General features: G+C 42.1%; 1 protein-coding gene across 1 annotated transcript; it reads left to right on the top strand.

Moving 5' to 3' along the window:
- The first annotated feature begins 261 nt into the window (after nucleotides 1-261).
- On the top strand, nucleotides 262-23,508 carry LOC124131981 (stromelysin-1-like). The gene is made up of 10 exons (XM_046495537.2): nucleotides 262-415; nucleotides 5,777-5,900; nucleotides 8,109-8,219; nucleotides 11,442-11,542; nucleotides 13,201-13,435; nucleotides 16,084-16,239; nucleotides 16,674-17,138; nucleotides 19,186-19,349; nucleotides 21,591-21,771; nucleotides 22,936-23,508. The coding sequence occupies exons 1-10, from the start codon at nucleotides 293-295 to the stop codon at nucleotides 23,247-23,249; spliced, it is 1,974 nt and encodes a 657-aa protein (XP_046351493.2). The 5' UTR covers nucleotides 262-292; the 3' UTR covers nucleotides 23,250-23,508.
- The last annotated feature ends 1,011 nt before the right edge of the window (nucleotides 23,509-24,519 follow it).

Below are 24,519 nucleotides of genomic sequence, written 5' to 3'. Positions count from 1 at the left end.
CTAATAATTCAGTAATATTATGATAAGTAATATTCCACTATAACAATGATGAACTTCATCTAATTTCCATTATGACAAGATAAGCTTATTATCAAGGAATGAAACTTTATGATATATATACATACACACATTGACGACACTCATCTTATCGTATATCCAATATGTCGAAGGTTATACTCTGTTTCCTGCTATAGGAAGGACCTAGCTTCCTATACACTTACGTCTCATTGTTCACCGTGCCATATGTATGTATTAGTTTAAACCATCACCCACAACGACAGCGGGCTTAGCAATGCTCCCTGCAGCAGTCCTACTTCTCCTCTGGGCGGGGCAGGGCGAGACCCATCCCCATAATGGATCGTGTGACTTGGAGCCACAGAATCTGCATAAACCACGAAATACCCTCGAGGCTGTGGTAAGATATTGTATGATTCTAGACAATGAGTGGGCATGAAGCCGCTTTGAGCATCATTTTAGTTATATCACGATGACGGAGGTAAATATAAATTGTCAATGCAAGCGAATAACCAGCCTAGATTTTCTGCCGAACTTGGCGTAAAGGGCAAATTACTGTGGAAATTATATGAATGGACCACTGAAAATCAGTGATGACACCAGGTGTTCGCGAAAAAGGCAAGCATTTTCTGCCCTACCGGTGGCACCACTACTCATACAAGTAAGTATTCATTGCCTGACGCAGAAAAGCAGTACTCCTGCCATGCGACGTCATGTGATCGATGGACCAGAAAATCAAGTTACACGAAAGTACCATTACTGATTTTGTTGAAACCTATAAAAACGAAGTGGGGCAGAAACTAGGCGTTCATCACATAGGTGAAGTCCACGACATGATGCTGATAAAGCACAAAACGTCTTCAGGGCAACCAGGATTCGAACCCACGATCAAATGTTTCTGGCACGCATAAATTACGCAAATCTGCACAACTGATTACCACGACAGGGCCGAGTGTGCCCTAATTGTATCTTCAACTAACTTTATTGCAACCAATAGTTATGGCCGAGTCAACACCATGACTGCTCCTAATGGGTCCGTGCAGCAAGACTTATTCTGACTAACACCCATGATGTGTGGTTGACTGTAAGACAATCAACGCTGTCATGCTACGACAATCCAGCCACGGCACACATTAATATTGCACGCGCGTTATTCCCATTTGAACCCTACGTCAAGTATGTGTGCAGCGTACTTATTTAGCCTGGTAATTACCGTGGGAGAGAATGCTAGCAGTAGCAAGTATAATGTGAACGTATTAGAAGACTACGTCTTACAGTTTATAAGACAGATATTACAAAGATTTAAAAATGCCTACCAAAGCTGACGAGGGGTTTCAAATAACAATAATAGCTTTTACTGAAACAGCTGATTTGACGGCCGCAAAGAGCGTTGAAGTTGATATATATTGGAAAAGACCTTAACTATCTCAGAAGGTGAGGTGAGGTGAAATGGGGTTTTAACGCCGTGTTCATGATTTTTGCACTTCTATAGCGACGTGAATGCTCGTGTGTGTGTGTGTGTGTGTGTGTGTGTGTGTGTGTGTGTGTGTGTGTGTGTGTGTGTGTGTGTGTGTGTGTGTGTGTGTGTGTGTGTGTGTGTGTGTGTGATTGCACTGAATTGACTACTGCCCGGGGGAACGGGTGGCCCAGTCGTCTAAGGCGCCGCAATTCGCTGTGCAGAGTTGCGTCAAATAGGCACGCAAGATTGTGGGTTTGAATCCCGGTTCGCCTCGATTATGTTTCTAAGTATGTCAGCACCATACCCGTGCTCGTGGGTTTCACCGAAGTGGTAAACGTCTAAGACCTGCATCACTTCGGGTTTTTCACCCACATTAAGCTGACACGCCGTGATATAACTGGAATGCTGTTAAAAGCAACGTTAAATCCAACTCACTCACTCACTTATAGCGGTACCCTATGGATATACCATGCCGCAGTTTAACAAGGATACGTAGATTCCGAGCCCACCAGTTCTAGTTTTAGTCCCTTTAATGCCGAGCACCAGGCAGGATAACAATAAGCACTTTTAACGTCATTCGTTTGACGCGCCCGGGATCCTTTCTCCGGGCACTGGCTTTATCCAGTACACCGCGGAGACTGCCCAAACACCAAAGAATTCATGTTACATTTCATCACAGTGAAATAGAGATAAAGTTCTGTATTTTTCAATGGGTGCTGCTCATTCTGTTTTATATTCAATCTAGAACCATCAAATGCACCGCGGCAACATTCGAAACTATGCTTATAATCAAAACATGTTGACATTCATTTGCTTGTGCAGCCTAACGTGACACTCCGGGGTTTCAAAAAGGTCAAGGCAATCGCTTTAATTATTGTTAAGTGTGGGGACGTAGATCTATATGATCAAGTGAAGCAAACATCACGTTAAACAAACGAACAGATTGATGGCTACCGTTTTCACTGCTGATACACTCTGACAAAGTTATTTGTGTTAAGTATCAGAACTAACTCAGAAATAATGCATAGCCGCTAAGCTGCAGTCGCGCCATGCATCGTTTATTGCGAACAAATCACAATGGGTTGTTTTATCCCATCAGTCTGAATAAACCCTACTTTCAACGAAATCGTGACTGCTGCATAATCGAAATAATACCCGACATCACCGTCAATGCTGATTGTAACCACGGTAACCAGACTGAACAGTGAGGAATATACATTGCATGCTATCAGATCGTGAATCTAAACTTTTCCCTGGAACTATTTAAAGTCCTCATCCTTTGGGGTTGATATTAATATGTTGTACCAGAAAACCAAGATGGTGTCAAGGATGTGATAATGCCCCTTTGGGTTGCTCTTGTTGAGCGAGGGGCGGTCGGGTCGGGTAGCCTAGTGGTTAAGCGTTCGCTCGTCACGCCGAAGACCCGGGTTCGATTCCCGACATGGGTACAAGATGTGAAGCCCATTTCTGGTGTCCCCAGCCGTGATATTGCTGGAATATTGCTATAAGCGGCGTAAAACCATATTCACTCACTCTTGTTGAGCGAAAGATCTAATTCCCAAGGTAAAGGAACAGTACAAAAGACATCGCTCTTCAACAATAACAACACAAGGAAGTTGTGGTATAAAGTTCCATATTCATATTTTATAATGTTATTCACCCCCCCCCCCCCCCCCCCCCCCCCCCCCTTTGTTCTCCCTGGACACATGTACCATTGCCCCAGTTGTCTTGGAATATTTTACAGTTCACCACAATAATAATACTTGGATTGTCAGCACAATACCTGTGCTCAGGGCTGTCAGCGACGTTGTCAACGTCTACGACCATCTGACTTTGCACTACCACATTAAGCTGACGCGCTGTGACTTGGACACATATTCCACACAGCGTCAGACTAGACGTACTTTTATTTCGTCTCGTCTTCAGACAAACCCTCAGACGAAAGATGGCGACTTATGATAACATTCTAAGGATTTAGGTTTTTTGTGGAGGGAAGTTCCTCACTTTTACTACAGAATAAAACAAACGAAAATTTTAAAACAGACGTATCCATTTCACAAAAGTAGTTAGAATGACAGAAAACATAATATCGAGTACTTCTAATTTTGTACATTAAAAATTGTGGTCATTTTATTATTACACTTTAACATACACTTTAACAAGTAACAAAAACATCACAATAGAAGCCAAATGTGATGTCAATGCCGTCATGTTAACCGCGTCGTTACAAGCCCGAATGAGATGTTGCACGGCTGTTGCTGTGGGTCTTATCGAGAAGTCTTTATTTGGATTGTCCTGTGAATAACGGTGAGAAAACTATCTTCATGATACTAATATCAAATGTCAGTGCAAGAGACTAACCAGCCTAGAGTACCCGCCGAAACAGATTTAATTTGGCGTAAAGGGAAAATACCTATGATTTTTTTTATGAATGGACCACTGAAAATCAGTGATGACACCAGGTGTTCCATAAGAATTCCGTTGTAGTCCATTGTAAACACTATCTTGTTGGCGGTCCATGGATTAACGGTTTAACCCTTTTTGCGAACACTTTGTGTCATAACTGACCTTCAGTGATCCATTCAGATAATTTCGACCCCGATGTTGCCTTTTACGCCCAGCGGATCCTGTTTCAGCGGATAATCGAGACTGGTTATTCAATAGCGTTGACGTTTTTTATATTCCGTATTCGACGTAATAAGCGCCCAGGGCGCTCTCAAAATAAGAAATAGGGGTCTCTTATTAGAATATTATTTTGGTGGAAAAGACAGAGTTGAAAGATAAATTTCGTGGTTTATGCTGACAGACTGAAATGTTCAAATGAAACAGATATATTTTTCCAGGATTTAATTGCCAATAATTAAGAATGCATGTAACACACGAGTGCGTATTATACGCGAATAAATCAGTCCTGTGTACATTGATCAATCGGAAGGGGTGCTAATTGGGATTGTTCACTAGCCAATAAATTAGCAAATATCGCCGTGGGCGCTTATTAGAGCGGGGCGCTTATTACGTCGAATACGGTATGTCATATCAGACGCCATTATATGAGTGTCTTGGCAAGTTTTAGAGTTGGAATGAATGGCGCCCTTTCATGTACACATTCAAGTTTGTTTCATAACCTAAATAACTTTGGTTGTTATGGCAAATAGTTTTAACGCTTTAAACTTTAAGCGTAAATTCGCTCATAATTCAAAAATGACCTGACCTTTCATGTTGTCAACCTTCCCTCGTAGCATGCAAGTGTATCGAGAACACATATATTTGTACATGAACAATGATAACCTTTTCATTTTGTATTTTTAGGTTTATACCTAGCCTACCCCTGAATTGATACAATCGAGTGATTGTACATGTGATTATTATATGTACAGTACAAGTGAGTGAGTATGGTTTTACGCCGCTTTTAGCAATATTCCAGCAATATCACGGCGGAGGACACCAGAAATGGGCTTCACACATTGTACCCATGTCGGGAATCGAAACAGGGTCTTTGGCGTGACGAGCAAACGCTTTAACCACTAGGCTACCCGACCGCCCCTGTACAGTACAAACTAAAGCATACACACATGACGGGGGGAAGACAAGAACACAGACACGTAATGGTTATGTGATGTACTTGTTATAGGCATGAAATATGTGTTTTGCATGTTACGTTTGCAATGTTTCGGCAACTGTTTTCGGCCTTGAATTTTATATATCTGTAATTCTTTTTCAAATCAATTTTTCAAGTGTATACTTTCTATTGCTTGGCATTTTTTTACTGGAAGTCCCGGAGACGTACACGACTCAAAAGAAGTTAAGGATCACACGATTCTTTCATATCACTATACTCTTACAGATGAACGCTGGTAATATGATATAATCGGGAGATCCTTTACTTCTTTTGAGTAGTATATATCATCGGTAGTAAGCGCCGGATGGTCGAGAAATAGATATGTTACTAAAGTGTCGAGAGGAAGTATGTCGAGGTGATAATGTTAAAATATGAAAGCAATCAACAAGGTTTCGCTTTGTATGTTTCTTTGTTTATTGTTTAACGCCGCACTCAGCAATATTCCAGCTGTATGACGGCGGTCTGTAAATAAGCGACTCTGGACCAGACAATCCGGTGATTGACATCATGAACATCGATTCACGCAATTGGGATCGATGACATGCATCAACCCAGTCAGCGAGCCTGACCACCCGATCACGTTAGTCGCGTCTTACGACAAGCATAGACGCCTTTTACGGCAAGTACGTAGATGGGTGGGTTTATGCGCATGAAGAATATACATGTCTGGTGAAATATTTCAGGACTGGCTTGGTCGATTCGGATACATCTCAACGCGCGTATCCTGGTCTCAAGACCCGCGTTCTGTTGAGGCTTTGGATGCGGCCATAGCTCTGTTTCAAGAGCTGGCTGGAATAAACATCACAGGTGGATTTTTTACTTTACAATTTTCGCGCAATGTGCTCAAATATACTTGTATTCATTTCGAAAACTATATAACTTACAGAGCTAAATACGTTTATTTATCATCCAAAACTGGCTCCCACAGGAGATATCGTTTGGATGAGATCTAGCGATATCTACAGTGTAGATATCGCTGCAATGAAATTACATCACAATGCTTTGCAGACCATTGTGTCGTCACTGGTTACCATGACGTCACAATCAAATGACATCACTAATGGCTCTGCTACTGAAGCTGTTAGCAGTACTTTTACACTGCTATATACTGTTTACAAATTGAAAAAGCAGGAAGAATGATGTTGGATGAAAAATAAAATCTCACCCTTGTGTCTTTTGATATCAAATATATCAACACTCGTTGATAAAAGGGGCAAAAATTCTCGGCAAGCCTCGTGTTGATATATATATTTGATATCAAAAGACACTCGGGTGAGATTCTCTATATGTACCACGTCTTTGTATTAAGCGACAAAACCGAAGTGAACTTTGTCATGCTCCAGCGTTGAAATTCATGTTCACCAAATTGTTTCTCATGGAATCTTTGCTGCTTTGGGCGTTCGGAAATAGCGCCCAGGTCCTGGAGGTGCCACTGACTCAATTATGGCTTCGCGCAGATTGAGTGTATTGTTATTCAGTTACAAAGTCGCTTTTCCGTGTTGAAGCGGGGTCAGTGTAAGCTTCCAGTATAATAATATCACGGTTGTTGTATATTGAGTGTATAGTTGTGTTTGTTGATGTCATCGTACACTAACTGCAGGAGTATTTGTTTCATGTCACATGTATGTCATTGTACACAAGCTGTATGGCTTCAGGGGGCACGGGTGGCCCAGTCGTCTAAGGCGCCGCGATTCGCTGTACAGAGTTGCGCCCCTTAGGCACGCCAGAAACCTATGATTGTGGGTTCGAATCCCGGTTCGCCCCGATTATGTTTCTAGGTTTGTCAGCACCATACCCGTGTTTGTGGGTTTCACCGAAGTGGTAAACGTCGAATACCTGCATCACTTCAGGCTTTCCTCCCACATTAAGCTGACACGCCGCGATATAACTGGAATACTGTTAAAACCGGCGTTAAACCCAACCCACTCACTTACTCACTCACTGTATGGCTTCAGCTGATGTCATCGTACATCAACTGTATGGCTTCAGCTGATGCCATTGCACAGACTTACTGCATGAGTGGACGCTTCAGCTGAAGCCATTGCACATTAACTGCAAGCGTATTTGTTTCATATCACGTGCATGTCATCGCACACCAACTGTATGACTTCATCACATGTCATCGCACACCAACTGTATGGCTTCAGCTGATGTCATCGCGCACCAACTGTATGGCTTCAGCTGATGACATCGCGCACCAACTGTATGGCTTCAGCTGATGTCATCGCACACCAACTGTATGGCTTCAGCTGATGCCATTGTACACCAACTGTATGGCTTCAGCTGATGTCATCGCGCACCAACTGTATGGCTTCAGCTGATGTCATCGCACACCAACTGTATGGCTTCAGCTGATGTCATTGCGCACCAACTGTATGGCTTCATCTGATGACATCGCGCACCAACTGTATGGCTTCAGCTGATGTCATCGCACACCAACTGTATGGCTTCAGCTGATGCCATTGTACACCAACTGTATGGCGACAGCTGATGTCATCGCACACCAACTGTATGGCTTCAGCTGATGTCATCGCGCACCAACTATATGGCTTCAGCTGATGTCATCGCGCACCAACTGTATGACTTCATCTGATGTCATCGCACACCAACTGTATGGCTTCAGCTGATGCCATTGCACACCAACTGTATGGCTTCAGCTGATGTCATCGCACACCAACTGTATGGCTTCAACTGATGTCATCTCACATCAACTGTATGGCTTCAGCTGATGCCATTGCACACCAACTGTATGGCTTCAGCTGACGCCATTGCACAGACTAACTGCATGAGTGGACGCTTCAGCTGAAGCCATTGCACATTAACTAGATGCTTCAGCTGATGCAATCACACACAAAGTGCATGGACAGACGCTTCAGTGTATGTCATTGCACACCAACTGCATGGGCAGTTGTTTCAGCTATTAATCTCGAAAACTTGAAAACGTTGTTTCAGTTCTATAACATACTTACGTGACAGAATTCCCCACTCTCTCGCCACTGCCTTGTGTTCTGTCAGGTAAACTTGATACGCCTACGCTGGAGTGGATGGGGAAGGAGAGGTGTGGTGTTCCGGATGTCATGAGAAGAGAACGACCGGGCAGAAGACGATTTGCTCGGAACAAACCAGGTAACCAATATATAGCCAATTTCATCTTTTTGTACAAATCCCCTGATGGACACAGGAGGCCTAGTCGTCTTAAGCTCATCCGTTCGCCATTGCGAATTGCGTCCCGGGTTGTTAGAGACATATAACCGCGGGCTTACGTGATGTAATATAACTGAAGGACTGTTCAAAGCGACGTTAAACATGACTCACTCACTCTTTTTCTGAAACCCGACATCATCTTGGTACCAATGAGTGAGTGAGTGAGGTTTTACGCCGCTTTTAGCAATATTCCAGCAATATCACGGCGGGTGACACCAGAAATAGGCCTCACACATTGTACCCATGTCGGGAATCGAACCCGGGTCTTCGGCGTGACGAGCTAACGCTTTAACCACTAGGCTACCCGACCGCCCCTTCTTGGTACCAAAGATATGTGGACGTATTTGTTATACACGAAATCTTTGTGATTTCAGAAAGTTATTCTTCCTGTCTGATTCACTGTCTGAATACATATTGGAGTGACAGCACCTGTATACCCGCTTTCGAGAATGTACATAAGAGTGTTGATATATTAATAATGATAATAATAATACATGCACTTATCAGACAGACAGTTTATTCAGTAAGAAGGCCATAGGCCCATAATACAGACAATGAGTGATTTCATGAACTACGCATGCCAAGGAAGTAGCCGATTTAAGTTTCTCTTAGCCGTTGGACTTTATATAGATATAAACATGTGTTATATACAACATCAAAGTTTTTCGAGCGCAACAGTTAGCAAAATGAATATGCTCTCTGGGCTTTAACAACTGCAAGACTGTTGAAAAAGAAATATATTAAGCTTGGATTTGAAAGTGGATATAGTTGGATCAGATTTTAGATTTCCCGGCATATTGTTCCACAGAGAAGCGGCAGCGTATGATAATGTTCTTTTGCTGACTTTACATTTCTAATACGGAAACTGTGAATAGATGTCGTTGTTGAGATCAGAGAGTTTAAGAGAGTAAATCGGTAAGAGTTCACTGGCAGGTGCAAGGTTGTTATAACACTTTGTGGCATTATGATGATCTTAACGTTTACTCGTGCAGCAACTGGAGCGCCATTAGATGCTGAGAGACATGATCCAATATAGATCTGAATATAATCCAAGCAGCTTTGGCCTGAAATCTGTTAATCTGGTCTTTGGATAGAGGGTTTATCCTCACTTTGCCACCAGGACCCGGTTGTATCAAAGCCTCATTAACTAATGGCTACATTAAACCCTAATGATTAATTAGTTAATGAAGGTTAAATACACGTTATGCATCATTAAAGTTTGATACAACCGGGTCCAGGGATTAACAGTAGCAATGTTTATACAAGCATGGGGGCCATATCAAAGTCACCAAATATTGAACTGAGTTCACCCCCTCAATTAATGTCAAAAGTGTTCACTGGCAGTATTGGTGAGCGAATTTTCTTATTTGTTGATTAATTACTGATTAACGATCAACGTTCAGTTTGTAGATCCTGCTATATAAGAAGGTTAATTTTCATGATATGATATGAAGTGCTATATAGAATAAAATAATTAAATTTTTGTGCATATCGTATATCAAAATTTTGTGATGACTTCTATTGTTTAACCAATTAGCATGCCTGACTAATTTTCATACTGGGAACAATAGGTGGTGGCAAAGTGAGGAGATCCCGGATAGGTTGAGTTACAAGTACGTTCTTACAATTGTCAATTCGTGAGACAATACAAGTTTTGCTGCAAATGATTGTGTGAGATATGGCCGAATTTTACCAATATTATTGACATGGCAATTAGTTGTTTGGCACACCCTAGTCACTTGATGGTTCATACTCAGCTGCGGACCCGTGAAGATTCCGGGGTAGAATAGGTTTTCAGCAACCCATTCTTGCCGTTAAAGTTGACTGTGCTTGTCGTAAAAGGCGACTAACGGGATCGGGTGGTCGGGCTGGCTGACTTGGTTGATGCATGTCATCGATCCCAATTGCGTGGATCGATGATCATGATATCAATCACTGGATTGTCTGGTCCAGACTCGATTATTTTACAGACCGCCGTCATATAGCTGGAATATTGCTGAGTGCGGCGTTAAGCAACAAACAAACAAACAAACAAAATCATACTCAGCTGCGGGTCCAGTACCACGCCCAGATTTTTCCACTCATCACAGCGAACACAGTAACACATACATTACCTGTAACAAGTTGTTGAACATCAGTTGGCCAAGTTTCAGCAGTTTCGATGTCATCCACTGCTTTATATCAATATAATTATACAGCTTTCAATCTTGGCAACCCAAGCTCCAGCATCGCCACGTGAGAAACCAACATACAGACTGGTTACCATCAGCATACTAGTGTTGGTTGACTTCGTGCCTTTCAGCAATGTTGCTAAGAGATCGCGTATATAGCGTAAACAGTATTGGTCCTAAGACAGAGCCTTGAAGGACACCATGGTCAAGCTTGTAGACAGGAGATCGTTTGTAGAGGGCCAATCTGTGGATTTCTATAAAAGTGGTATTAAAAGCTTGAAGGACAAATGGAATAAGTGTCTTGAGGTGAATGGAGATTATATTGAAAATTAAAAGTGTAAAAGATATTCTGCGACTTGGTCTTATATTGAAGTTGCAAAACTTATTGAACGCCCCGCGTACATGTACATTCATAGTAAAGTCTCCAGTAGATAAGAGAATAAGAGTAGCGAAAGGAAGTATGAATATGTTAGTTCAAAGTAGGTGTTCATTATTTAAACGTACACACGACTTCAGAAACATTATGGTGTCTTTCTAAGGAAAAGAAGCAGCTAAAAGTTACTTTAGTTTAGATGATTTTTGTAAAAACGTATACGATAATATATTCATTTTTGGCATCTGGGTGATAGAATCTGCTTAAACTATACGATCTGCGCGTTATGCACTGGCGGCCAATTCATTACCAAACGGTAGGACGTAGGCATTTAATAAACATGGGAAATCAACATCGAAAACTTACTCAAAAATAGAAGTTCTATAATTACGCGTGGCAATCACCTCAGTGACCGCGTGATTAATTTTGGTAACTAAACATTATATGCTCGACAGTATTTATTTCATGTGGTTATGTGGGGAGCAAGTCCATGCGCTTCCCGTAAAATGCATTCTTTACCACCCTTCCTGTCAAATGTTGCTCAATTTAATTTTTTTTAAACCATGAAGTGTTTGATTAACTCCCCCCTTCTGTTCATAGTTCTGAAATGGAAGAAACATGACCTCACCTATTTCGTGACCACGTACACGCCTGATCTTCCCAGAGGTGAAGTCGATCGTGCGCTGGAAGATGCGTTTCAGGTAGGTTGTGCTTGTGATTTATTTCAGGGCAGAAATGCCGTGTTGTGTTGTGACTTGCCGTGTTGTGTTGTGACTTTGATGTTTTACTAAATGAATTACCAGAATATTTTGTGAAGAACTAAGTTGTGAAAATTCCGAGCCGACTTATTCTTGTTGTAATCACTTACAGTAACAATGTGTACCAACGTCATTTGGTATGACGTCCGGGGATCAAACCAGCGACCTTACGCTCTCTCGGCAGATGCTTTATCCACTAGACAAATATAACACTTACCGATGTAGAAAGTAATAAACACGAAACAATCCATTTCCATAATGTCCTTAGAGTCAATTGTATAATTCCGACTACAACAAAAGGGGGCGGTCGGGTAGCCAAGTGGTTTAAGCGTTCGATCGTCACCCCGAAGACCCGGGTTCGATTCCCAACAGGGGTACAATGTGTGAAGCCCATTTCTGGTGCCCCCCGCCGTGATATTGCTAGAATATTGCTAAAAGCAGCGTAAAACCATACTCACTCACTACAACAAAAGGATGAGTTTATGAATCAATATGAAATAGTGATGAAATCAGGTAAGTAGATACTACGCAAGTCAAACCGTCAAAGTCCTCGAATCGCTCTAATATATAGGCACGGAAGGCCGTCTAGAAACACGAAACCTCTCCAACGATCAAGTTTAGCTATGTTCATTAACAATAACAAATGGAGGTAATTCAGCATATGACAACACTCCTTTTCACAATATGGCCCTCGATAGTTTACGAGCGTTTGAGTCATTTGCTTGCACAGACAATCACTGCAAAAAAATGTACAACAATCTCTATTGCCACAAAATACATGGCACAAGTCAATACTGCCAGGCCAAGACTAGAAGTAGGCATCAGACTTCAACTCGCAAGGAGAACAGTAGTGGGTATTGCGACTTAGTGGGGGTCGTTATTTGACCTTTGCATTGTGGAAGGGCTGGCTTTAATCACACTGGACCGCCTCTGTGGTCTAGTGGTAAAGCGTCCGGGGTTCGATCCCCGGCCGCGTAATACCAAAAGACGTTAAAAGATGGTACTTGTTGTTACCCTGTCTGGCGCTCGACATGTACATTAAAGGGTTAAAACAAGGACTGGTCGGCTCGGAGTCAGTTTACTTTGTCTGAGTGGGCTATCCATGTTAAACTGCGGCATGGTATCTCAGTGAGCTAGCAATATAAATCGGCATCACTCCGGACTAGTACAAGCAGCCACACACACACACACACACACACACATACACGTCGCTATATAAGCGCAATAATCTTGGACGCAACGTTAAACCCAATTTCACCTCACCTTTAATCACACTGGATATCATCGCACGGACTCTTTTTCCAGATATTTCCAAACGTTCCACTCTTGGAAATAAGCGATTTTAGAACAAAAATGACATATTACAACCATTTGCAAAGTTGATGTTCCAACGGATGGGAATATTTGGAAAGATATGTCTGCTGAGATGAGGAAGGTTTTGAATTTTAAAGCCCTCACTTCAATTTTGAAAACATGAAAAACAGAAATCAGTCTTTACAAAGTTGTTTCCAAATTTGGAAATGTTACTTTTTGAACATCTCTGTAGTTTCCAAGCAACATAATTATAGTGATTGCGACATGTCTATCCTGTTAATATCTAGGTGTGGGCGGATGTCACTCCGCTAACCTTCTCTCGTGTTTCATCACGTGACGCGGTGGATATTGAAATCAAGTTTACTCACGGCGTCCACGGTGACAACAATCCATTTGATGGCGAAGGAGGAGTTCTTGCGCATGCGTTCTTTCCACCTACGTATCCCAGTAATCTGATTGGAGGAGACACCCACTTTGACGAGGCAGAGATGTGGACAGTCCTGCTAGATGACGATGCTCCTGGTCAGTACCACGTGTGTTAGTGAGGATTAAAAGATATTATCACAATTTAGAGACTTCAAACGCGGTTTCCTTAACCGGAATTGTTAGCAAGAGGTTTAAATATTAACCTCTAAATTGAATACTATGTAAGTACATAACAGACAACACCTACATTTTCTTTGAAACCGGGGGAACCGGTGGCCCAGTCGTCTAAGGCGCCGCAATTCGATGTGCAGAGTTGTGTCCCTTGGGCACGCAAGAAACCTGTGATTGTGGGTTCGAATCCCGGTTCGCCCCGATTATGTTTCTAGGTTTGTCAGCACCATGCCCGTGTTTATGGGTTTCACCGAAGTGGTAAAAGACCTGCATCACTTCGGCCTTTCCTCCGACATTAAGCTGACACGCCGCGATTATAACTGGAATACTGTTAAAAGCGGCGTTAAACCCAACTCACTCACTCCCTCACTCACTCTATGTGAAACCCCAAGTAGTGGCACATAATCATTTTCAGTAGGTAGATTTTTTATTTCATTTATATAAGCATTTATTCAAGTATTTATACCTGTATTAACACAACACGACGTCCCCTCATCATACAGTGTTCCATAAGTGCACGCTGGATTAACGTCTTCAATTATTAGTTTTAATGTTAAGTCATTAACTTAATGTGGTAGTCATAGTGACCCAGTTGACCTGACGTGATAATATGTGATACGCAATTGAGTATGTGATTTTATGTTGCGCTCGACTAATAAATCATCGTGTGATGAAGTTCGATACGACAGACGGAATTAGTAGCATTTTAAATATTTATACAATTGGGAATGATATTGACTTCGACGGTACTTTGTAGAATTCAGACTTAAGTATAGTTGTACCAATCAACATTTTTTGTGACAAGTGCATAGTTTTCTCAGGTCTTTCAAATTGTATGTATGGAATAGTCGCGATATCACTTGAAATGACATTAAATGAATCAGCTATGGAATGTACAAAATCAATATCAAATGAAAACCATACAATCCAGTGATGGACATCATGAGCATCGATGTGCCCAACTGTGATACCATGACATGCATCAACCAAATCAGCGTGCCTGACCACCCGATCCCGTTAGTCGCCTTTTACGATAAGCATAGTCGCCTTTTACGGTAAGCATGGGTTGCTGAAAACCTATTCTACCCAGGGTCTTCACGAGTCGAAAACGAAGTAGACCCTTTGAATTTTGTTGGAGAAACAGGGACAGCCGCCTGTGTATGGTGAGTGAGTGAGTTGGGTTTTACGCCGCTTTTAACATTAATCCAGTTATATCACGGCGTGTCAGCTTAATGTGGGAGGAAAGCCCGAAGTGATGCAGGTCTAAGACGTTTACCACTTCGGTGAAACCCACGAGCACGGGTATGGTGCTGACAAACCTAGAAACATAATTGGGGCGAACCGGGATTCGAACCCACAATGATAGGTTTGTGGCGTGCCCAAGGGACGCAACTCTGCACAGCGTATCGCGGCGCCTTAGACGACTTGGCCACCCGTGCTACCCCCCCCCCCCCCCCCCCCCCCCCCCCTCCCCCCCTCCCCCTCTTTATGGACTACAGGAGGTTTAAAAATTACAACCGACTTAACCTATGTATTTCTAAGCACCTAATCGGTCTGAAAGACTGCATAACTGTATATCTCAGTTTAAATATAACAAAGAACCTGAGACAAACTCAGACAAATTTGAAATAAAATGAAACTTGTGCTTTGTTGGAATACCAACCACCAACCACCAGTGTACCCATGCTTGCCGACTAATTGTGACAACCCGTTGGTAGGATGGGTACGAAAACAGGTCCCCAGTAATGTATCTATTTGTCAAGATCAGGGTTGTAATAGGTCTTCAGCAACCCATGCTTGTCGTAAAAGGCGACTATGCTTATCGTAAGAGCTGACTCACAGGATAGGGTGGTCAGGCTCGCTGACTTGGTATATGTATGTCATCGTATCCTAATTGCGTGGATCGATGTTCATGATGTCAATCACTGGATTGTCTGGTCCAGACTATTAACACAGTCATTCTATAACTATGAAGGTATGAAGGTAAGAAGTCAATGTTAATAGAAAATGCTCATCAACGATAATGGACACTTCGGCATTATCAATTATCGATTATATTATCAATGGCATCATTCTGTTATGAAATATACCCTGGAGAACAATCTGGATATGCGAAGATGACACCTGCCCTATGCAGGGGAATATACGTTTTAACAACATCAAATTAACTATTCATCGAAACCAATGATATTGTGCTTAATAATTACCACTAAATACTTAAATCGCTTATATTATTTCCTAATTTGCGCCAGTGATCCATTTCTACTAATGTGAATGAACCTCTAACTGCATATTATAGGAGTACTTTAATGAGGTAATGTTAAACCAACTGCACAAAATTGTCTGTACATATAAGACAAGATTTGAATATATGATCTTATAAAAGGTAAGTTACTCTGAATTTAAATCTAAGTAAACTAAATCTACTTAATACTTATGTTTATCAATCAGTTGTTTGTATATATTTACATTAAATTCATTATGAATCACATTATTGTCTCAATAATTTATTGATAGGTATTAATATTCATGTATTAAGATTTCATTTGATTCATTTAACTGTTATTCGATAGGACGACGATTGTTCTGTGTGGCCGTGCACGAGTTTGGGCACGCTCTTGGTCTGGACCACTCCGACGATACAGATTCCATCATGTGGCCCTGGGCACAAGGCTGCGGGAACGGCACGCTGGGGGCGTCAGACGTTGATGCCATACAACGACTATATGGTAATTTGAACGACATATGGTAGGGACTATACGGTAAGGTTTCGTATGAAAGGTATTGATGAGATTCTGTTTGTGTCTTGTTTAACGCTGCACACGGCAGTATTTAATATTTATGATGGTGGTCTGTAAAAAGTGAGTGAGAACGAGAGAAGCCTGCAATGGACATCATGAGCATCGATCTACGTAATTGGGATACGATGTCATGCATCAACCACGTCAGCGAGCCTGACCACCACTCTTTCTACAAGAATAATCGCCCCTTAGCACAAGCAGGGGATGCTGAAGACCCGAATCTGCACAGGGAACAAGCGTGGGTTGCTGAATACCAATTCTTACCCGGATCATCACGGGTTGGATTGACTAGAATTGACTGTAATGTACTGTTGATATTCACCATAACTTACTTTAAAATAAAATATTACGCCATCTTACAGGACCGCCGGGTGTGCCGACCGTTTTTCCAAACACGACCACGTTGCCTACCACTGAAGCAAGTACCAAGAAGAGACGAGTGACGCAAACTGCTCCCACAACAAAGAAAAAGATGAAAAAAAGAACGACCCCCGCTAAAAAGACAACGCCCCGAAAAACAAAAGCAACAACTCCAACAACAACACCAACAACCCCAACGTCAACCCCAACGTCAACAACAACTATCCAAACAACAACCCCAACGTCAACAACTATCCAGACTACAACCAAAAAGAAGAAGCGCAAGACGTCTGAGCCAAAGCCTACTACAAAGCCAAGAAGACGCAAAACTACCACCCCTACACCGTCGACGACGACCAGTACAACGCTGCCACCGCCAACTTTGCATCCCAACCCGTTGTGCAGAGGGAATGGCAAAATGGACGCCATTGATGTAGCGGGAGATGACAAAACATACGGATTCAAAGGTAGAACAGTTCTTTCCGGTCTTGTCATGAGTTTTATGTCTGAACCGCAAATATTTTGAGCCTCTCATTTTCACTTGTGAGTTGAAAAAGTGAACGAAGTAGTGTTACCTATTGACTTCTCAATATCACCTTGTTGATATTGTATATGCGTATGCTTTATGACGTAAATTACAACATCGGGCAAAAATGTTAAGCCCCTGACATTACAGTTGTACAATCGGGGTGGGCTGAAATAGGCAATTGAAAATGATTCGCCCTGTCAGTTTCATATTTAGATCAATGCATAAAGATTCAGAACGTCAAAAAAACTCCACAAGACTGTGTGAGGGGATGACGTCAACGTTCCAACAGTAAACTTTCATTTTTTGTCGAGTAATATATTCAGCAACTCCCGCCTTCAGTGTCTACATTTCACAACTTTTGAGGTACAATGGAGCGTGCTCTTCCTACCAAGATTCCAAAGAGCGTCATACAACACTTACTCAAATGTTGTTTGATCGAGTTTACAACATCGATGGTCTCAGTAAAGCTTTTGTGTGAGACATGTTGAGAATATTATAAAACTTATCGCATTAGTGACAAAAAGATGTCGAGGCAATTTCCAATTTTGACTTGTACCATATGTCCCATGTTTCTCAGTCAACACCTAGCCTTTGCATGTATTTGTGACCGACGCCAGCGGTGGGGGCAGCATCCGCTCACCTTTTCGCGAATACTTGACCGCGGTGGTCTATTTGTAATAATTCTGTTAAAAATCGGTGGGCACCTGGGGATTATTGGTAATTGTATAGTAAATTCATGCATTAGTCTAGAATTGTCTGTGACAATCCATTATTTGTATATATGTTGTACATAAGACCGTATTGTTGTAAGTTGTTCAGTTTTATTTTTAACGAAACCCCAAATTCATCAAATATACTTGAAAAAATGTCCCAACAATGAAAGGGAGACCCTGAATAGCCTACCGCGCTTAAACAACGGGTTTCCAACTGTGTGAGTGAGTGAGTGAGTGAGGTTTTACGCCGCTTTTAGCAATATTCCAGCAATATCACGACGGGGGACACCAGAAATGGGCTTCACACATTGTACCCATGTCGGGAATAGAACCCGGGTCTTCGGCGTGACGAGCTAACGCTTTAACCACTAGGCTACCCGACCGCCCCCCAACTGTGTGGAGTCAATACTGGAGGCAACTGCATGAGGTACCACATTAGTGAACCATAAAAGTGGAACTAATGAACATAGGTGCAATGTGTGAAGCCCATTTCTGGTGTCCCCCGCCGTGGTATTGCTGGAATATTGCTACAAATGGCGTAAAACCATACTCACACACACGCTCACTCTCAGGAAAGGTTTTAGTCGCTTTTATTAGGAATGTTATTGCGAATAGTTTTGGTTATTTTATGTGTGTTTCAATTACTTTTTCGGCAATGAAAAGTTAACATCACAGTCAAGAATCGTGTGCATAGCTTCATACATCGTATCGGCAATATTGCAGTCATATCCCGTTTAGAACAGGCTCTTCATTATTGTACTCATCTTTATTAAACATGCGTGTAAAACAACCCAGATAAAGACTAACATTGTATTAATACGGTATTCAGTTGTTTTAATGTAGCAGTATAAAATCCGGGTGACACAAGCAAGCAAAAGCTCGATTCCCTCTTCTGAGACCATGGGGGCTTAGAGTACGTCTGGTTCGTGTATGATCCTCGATGGTATCTATGTGGTCACTTCGTCATCAGTAATTGTATGTACAGCCAGCCAATAGTTAAAAACGAAAAACAATCAGTAGTGAAATACTAGGTGATATTCTGCACGTTGACACATATGTGCCCCTTAAAGGCGGACAAGTCACTTAAGTCCACACTAGCATGCGCTTCCCCAAAACTGTAACACTGTGAATACATCGTGATATGTTATGATTTTTGAGAGTCTTATAAGAACATGAGCTACAGTTGGTTACGTTGTTTTAGTAAAGCAAACTTTGTCCTTCACATGTATCAATCGCTTTTAATAATTTTGTTAATAAAACGTATTTTTTAAGGTTCTCAAGTATTCCGATTCAACGAAAACGGTGTTGATTCTGACTTCCCTAGACCAGTTGGTGATGTTTTCAATCCCGGACCGAAAACAGTGGACGCCGCAGTCAGTTACTATTATAAAACTAGCTGGACTAGAAAGATCCGATACATCACGTACCTCTTTAAGGTAAGTTACCTTATAAAGTATATTTAGGGAAGCATTAGATGCATACAGGGACAGCGGCAGATCATTATAAGGGGAGCGTTAGATGCATACATGGGCAGCGGCGGATCATTATAAGGGGAGCGTTAGATGCATACATGGGCAGCGGCGGATCATTATAAGGGGAGCGTTAGATGCATACATGGGCAGCGGCAGATCATTATAAGGGGAGCGTTAGATGCATACATGGGCAGCGGCGGATCATTATAAGGGGAGCGTTAGATGCATACATGGACAGCGGCGGATCATTATAAGGGGAGCGTTAGATGCATACAGGGGCAGCGGCAGATCATTATAAGGGGAGCATTAGATGCATACATGGGCAGCGGCAGATCATTATAGGGGGAGCATTAGATGCATACAGGGGCAGCGGCAGATCATTATAAGGGGAGCGTTAGATGCATACATGGGCAGCGGCAGATCATTATAAGGGGAGCGTTAGATGCATACATGGGCAGCGGCAGATCATTATAAGGGGAGCGTTAGATGACATGTAGGAGAAGCACCAGGGGCATATAAGGGGCGCATCAGATACATAGTCCGGAGAGTCTGATGCGTAAAGCAGAGCGTCAGATACATATAGGGGAGCGTCAGATGAAAAAAGGGGAGAGTAAGATGGATATAGGGGAGAGTCAGATGAAAATAGAGGAGAGTAAGATGGATATAGGGGAGAGTCAGATGAATATAGGGGAGAGTCAGATGGAAATAGGGGAGAGTCAGATGCAAATATAGGAGAGTCAGATGGATATAGGGGAGAGTCAGATGGATATAGGGAAGAGTCAGATGGCAAAAGGGGAGAGTCAGATGGAAATAGGGGAGCATCAGAGGCAAATAGGGGAGCATCAGATGCAAATAGGGGAGCGTCAGATGGAAATAGGGGAGAGTCAGATGCAATAGGGGAGCGTCAGATGCAAATAGGGGAGCGTCAGAGGCAAATAGGGGAGCGTCAGAGGCAAATAGGGGAGCGTCAGATGCAAATAGGGGAGCGTCAGATGGAAATATGGGGGTGTCAGATGCAAATAGGGAGAGTCAGATGCAAATAGGGGGATGTCAGATGTACATAAGGGAGGGCGTTAGATGCAAATAGGGGAGCGTCAGATGGAAATAGGGGAGAGTCAGATGGAAATAGGGAAGAGTCAGATGGAAATAGGGGAGAGTCAGATGGAAATAGGGGGTTGTCAGATGCAAATAGGGAAGCGTCAGATGCAAATAGGGGAGCGTCAGATGCAAATAGGGGAGAGTCAGATGGAAATAGGGAAGAGTCAGATGGAAATAGGGGAGCGTCAGATGGAAATATGGGGGTGTCAGATGCAAATAGGGAAGCGTCAGATGCAAATAGGGGAGCGTCAGATGGAAATAGGGGAGAGTCAGATGGAAATAGGGAAGAGTCAGATGGAAATAGGGGAGCGTCAGATGGAAATAGGGGAGCGTCAGACGCATACAGGAGATCGTCCGATGGGGAGTGTCAGAGGCATATCGGGGAGCGTCAGTTGCTTAATGGGGAGAGTTAGATGCATATATGAGAGCGTAAGAGGCATATTGGGGAGCGTCAGATGCATAGAGAGAGAGCGTCAGATGCATATAACGAGATCGTCCGATGCACATAAGGGAGGGCGTTAGATGCATATAGGGAGAGCATCAGATGTATTTTGAGAGATCGTCAGTTGCAAATAGAGAGAGCGTCGGATGTAGAGGAAATATATGCCGTGTGAAGTAGTATCTCTGTCACGTGCCGGGATCCGCATTTCAGAGGGCGAATGCTAGTTTCGCTCAAATTATGATCATCGATCTGCTAGCGCCCTACCCATTTCCAAACATGTGTGAAAATCTACGACTGGGCTATTTCTGGGCTTAACTCAGAACTTATTCTGACAGGTCACAAAAATGTATCCGCGTTAAGACCCTACGCACTCACTCACTCACTCACTCAAGACTCAGAAGTATCTAACATTTGTCGGGTTTTATATAATTAGAAACGTTCCATTACCTATTTTTTATTATCTTTTTAAGTCGGTGTGGATTCCGGGTCAGAAAGGTCCCGGATGACGTGAATCTTTGCTCTTGCTATCATCACTTGTGAGCCTGGTCGTGTTGTTAACCACATGCCGTTCTGATAGTGTTGGAACATTACTTACTTCAGCGTAACACAGCGTCCACCCTCATATATCATGTTCTTTATTTCGTTACATCGTGAAACATTTTCAGAACGACGTTGTATGGAGATATCAGTACAAACGAAGGAATCTGCTGAAACTGTGGGAACCGAAAGAGTTTGTCATTGAGGGAGGCTATCCTAAATATATCAGCGAGGAATTTGATATCAAAACCACTGGAATAGACGCAGCTTTCAAACTGATGAAGAAAAACTCGTTCTATCTTACTAAAGGTATGGCTAATAAAAAGGTTATCGAACCGAAAACGTGTTCTATGTAAGGTTATCGATTGTTAAATTGACCGCCTCCGTGGTCTAGTGGCCCGGAGAGCGGAAGGTCCGGAGTTCGATCCCCGGCCGCATCATACCAAAAGACGTTAAAAGATGGTACTTGTTGTTACCCTGTCTGGCGCTCGGCATTAAGGGGCTAAAACAAGGACTGGTCGGCTCGGAGTCAGTATACTGTGTCTGAGTGGGGTATTCATGTTAAAGTGGGCTAGCACTATACATCGGCATCAGTCCGGACTAGTACAAGCAGCCACACACACACACGTGCATGCACGTCGCTATATAAGTGCAATATTCTTGGACGCGACGTTAAACCCATTTCACCTCACCTGATTGTTAAATGAGTTGCGTCCGATAGGTTTGCCAGAAAGCAATGTTCGTGTGTCCGAATCCCAGTGACAGACAGACGTGTTTGTTCAGTATTTCGGCCTTGTGGCCCAGAGTGCAATTCAGTGCACAGAATAAATTTGGTAGTCACGTGACTGACATGTCATTTGTTTCATTGACAACTCTTTGAAATCTTATTGACAATGTGTTTGATAAAGATGGCTACTGACTTAATAATATGTACATCACTTGAGATGAGTAAATTGTACCTTACTTGGTGATTTATGTATGTATTTTCTAAATGTGGCAAATATTTCTTTCTTTGGGAGGCAAAGGCATCGTAGATAAACAGAACATGGAACTCGTCTTCAATGGACCCAGATTTACAATATGTACAAATAATATTTGAACAGTCTATGTTTTTGTTCTTCCTAATAACTTGTTTTTTTAAACATTGTAAAGAGAATCTTAACTTACACATCACTCGTGGAAGGGATTTACCATTTAATCTTAGATATTCCTCAGGTCCAAACCCTGATCATGATTAAGGGATGCCACAAGCAACATCCACAGATACCATCATGTCCAGACCACGTTTATACCAATACCAACTGAACATGTCGAACCGTTGTCATTTTCCAGATCCCTTAGATATTACAAGTGCTGTTCACCGTTCAATACATGTGAATCGTCTTAGTGGTAAGACCGCTTTGTAGAACGAGCACTTGACGCCCTTCATTCCATGAAACATCTTCATCGAGACATTGTGTTTCTTTTCCACAGGGGATAAGATATGGGAGGTTCAAATAAAGAGCACAGGACTGACGACAAAGAAGCCTAAACAACTGAGCAAGCACCCGGCGTTGTCCTATCTGCCCCCTCTGGACTCCGCCGGGCTCATGAACAGCGGCGGCTTCTATTTTTTCAGCGGAAACTACTACCACCGCCTGTTTCCTATCGACCGTCACCATGCCAGATGGCTGTTCCCTCGCCTCACTCTCAACTGGTGGTTCAACTGCAACATCGAGAGCGTGGGCGGCCCATTGAACATAGCCAGTGACAAGGAAAAGAACTTCGTGAAGGAGGTCCGCTTCTGAGAAATCTCACTTCTCCAAAAAACAGCCACATTGAGCAACGTATTTGATGTAACATTCATACCATTTCATACCTTTATACCATTTCTGTATTACCATCTCTAGAAGGCAATATGATGTAAAAGATAGCCCTGTCTTTATATTTGACTGTAGACATTGAAAGTATTGTTATCACCATACAAATGATACAAGCCCATATTTTTTTATTCTATACTAGTGCATATTTTAGCATCTAATAGTATGTATTATTATTGTAATGTAATTGACAGCAGAAAGAAAAACGTAATTATATTAAAATTCATCAGTACTTTGTATGTCTTTTTTTCTATCAAGTCGATGAACTGGCACACTGGTGTATACACTGAAGACACTAATCATAATGTATTCCTCAAAGAAGGACCTGTTCCAGATGTATCAAGACATGTGGATCGCGTATATTTATGGTTAAGTGAAGGTTAATGTCAAAATCATATGCATGTGACTGTTTGAAGCTACACTTCCAAAACCTATCTAAGTATTCTTCTAGTAAATAGAATATACTCATCTGTAAAGATGAAATCCGTTCTACCGTGGTCTAGTGGAAGGAGTGCCTGACCGGTGGTTCGATGCCCTGGTCGCGTCATACCAAAAGACGTTAAAACGTGCTACTAATTGTGTGATTGGCGGGTACTGATGTTAGGTCAGGAGTAATAACTACATTCAGACAACATAGAAACCTATTACGAAAAGACAGTAAAACAACTAGAGTGTCACAGATTTACTTTAAAACTAGCATATAACCACTAAAAGATATCACTATTTATAACCATATAATATAAAAACGGGCTATAGATAACCAGCAACCAAGGTTAGGCCACCACACTGGGGACCATGGTACCCAAGCAGGATTTACACCATCCTTTAAGTCATTGTAGATTATGGACAAGGTTTAGCCAGAGATTAAAATAAAAAGACATTCAGCGATTAAAACATTGGTATACATAAAAATATTTTCAATGACGTGGGCTCACAAACCCTCTCAGAACAATAATTTTACTCTACATCAACCCCATCAAGGGCATAGCCACATAAAATCTCACATGATAATATGCTACCAACTTATAAAATACATAACTTTCAAGATCAAACTTCATCAATTAATTCAATTTCTTTTTTTGAAAAGAAACAATAATAAAAGGAGCACTTATCTGATTAAAAAGATCCTTTATGGATGCAACTTTGAAATATTTAGCCCTTGTGATGGAAAAATCAACAGTCAAATAGGACATGCTTC

Source organism: Haliotis rufescens, unplaced genomic scaffold (assembly GCF_023055435.1).
Source record: "Haliotis rufescens isolate VD_foot unplaced genomic scaffold, xgHalRufe1.0.p SCAF_93, whole genome shotgun sequence".
Taxonomy (NCBI): domain Eukaryota; kingdom Metazoa; phylum Mollusca; class Gastropoda; order Lepetellida; family Haliotidae; genus Haliotis; species Haliotis rufescens.
This window is presented reverse-complemented; position numbering and strand designations above follow the sequence as displayed.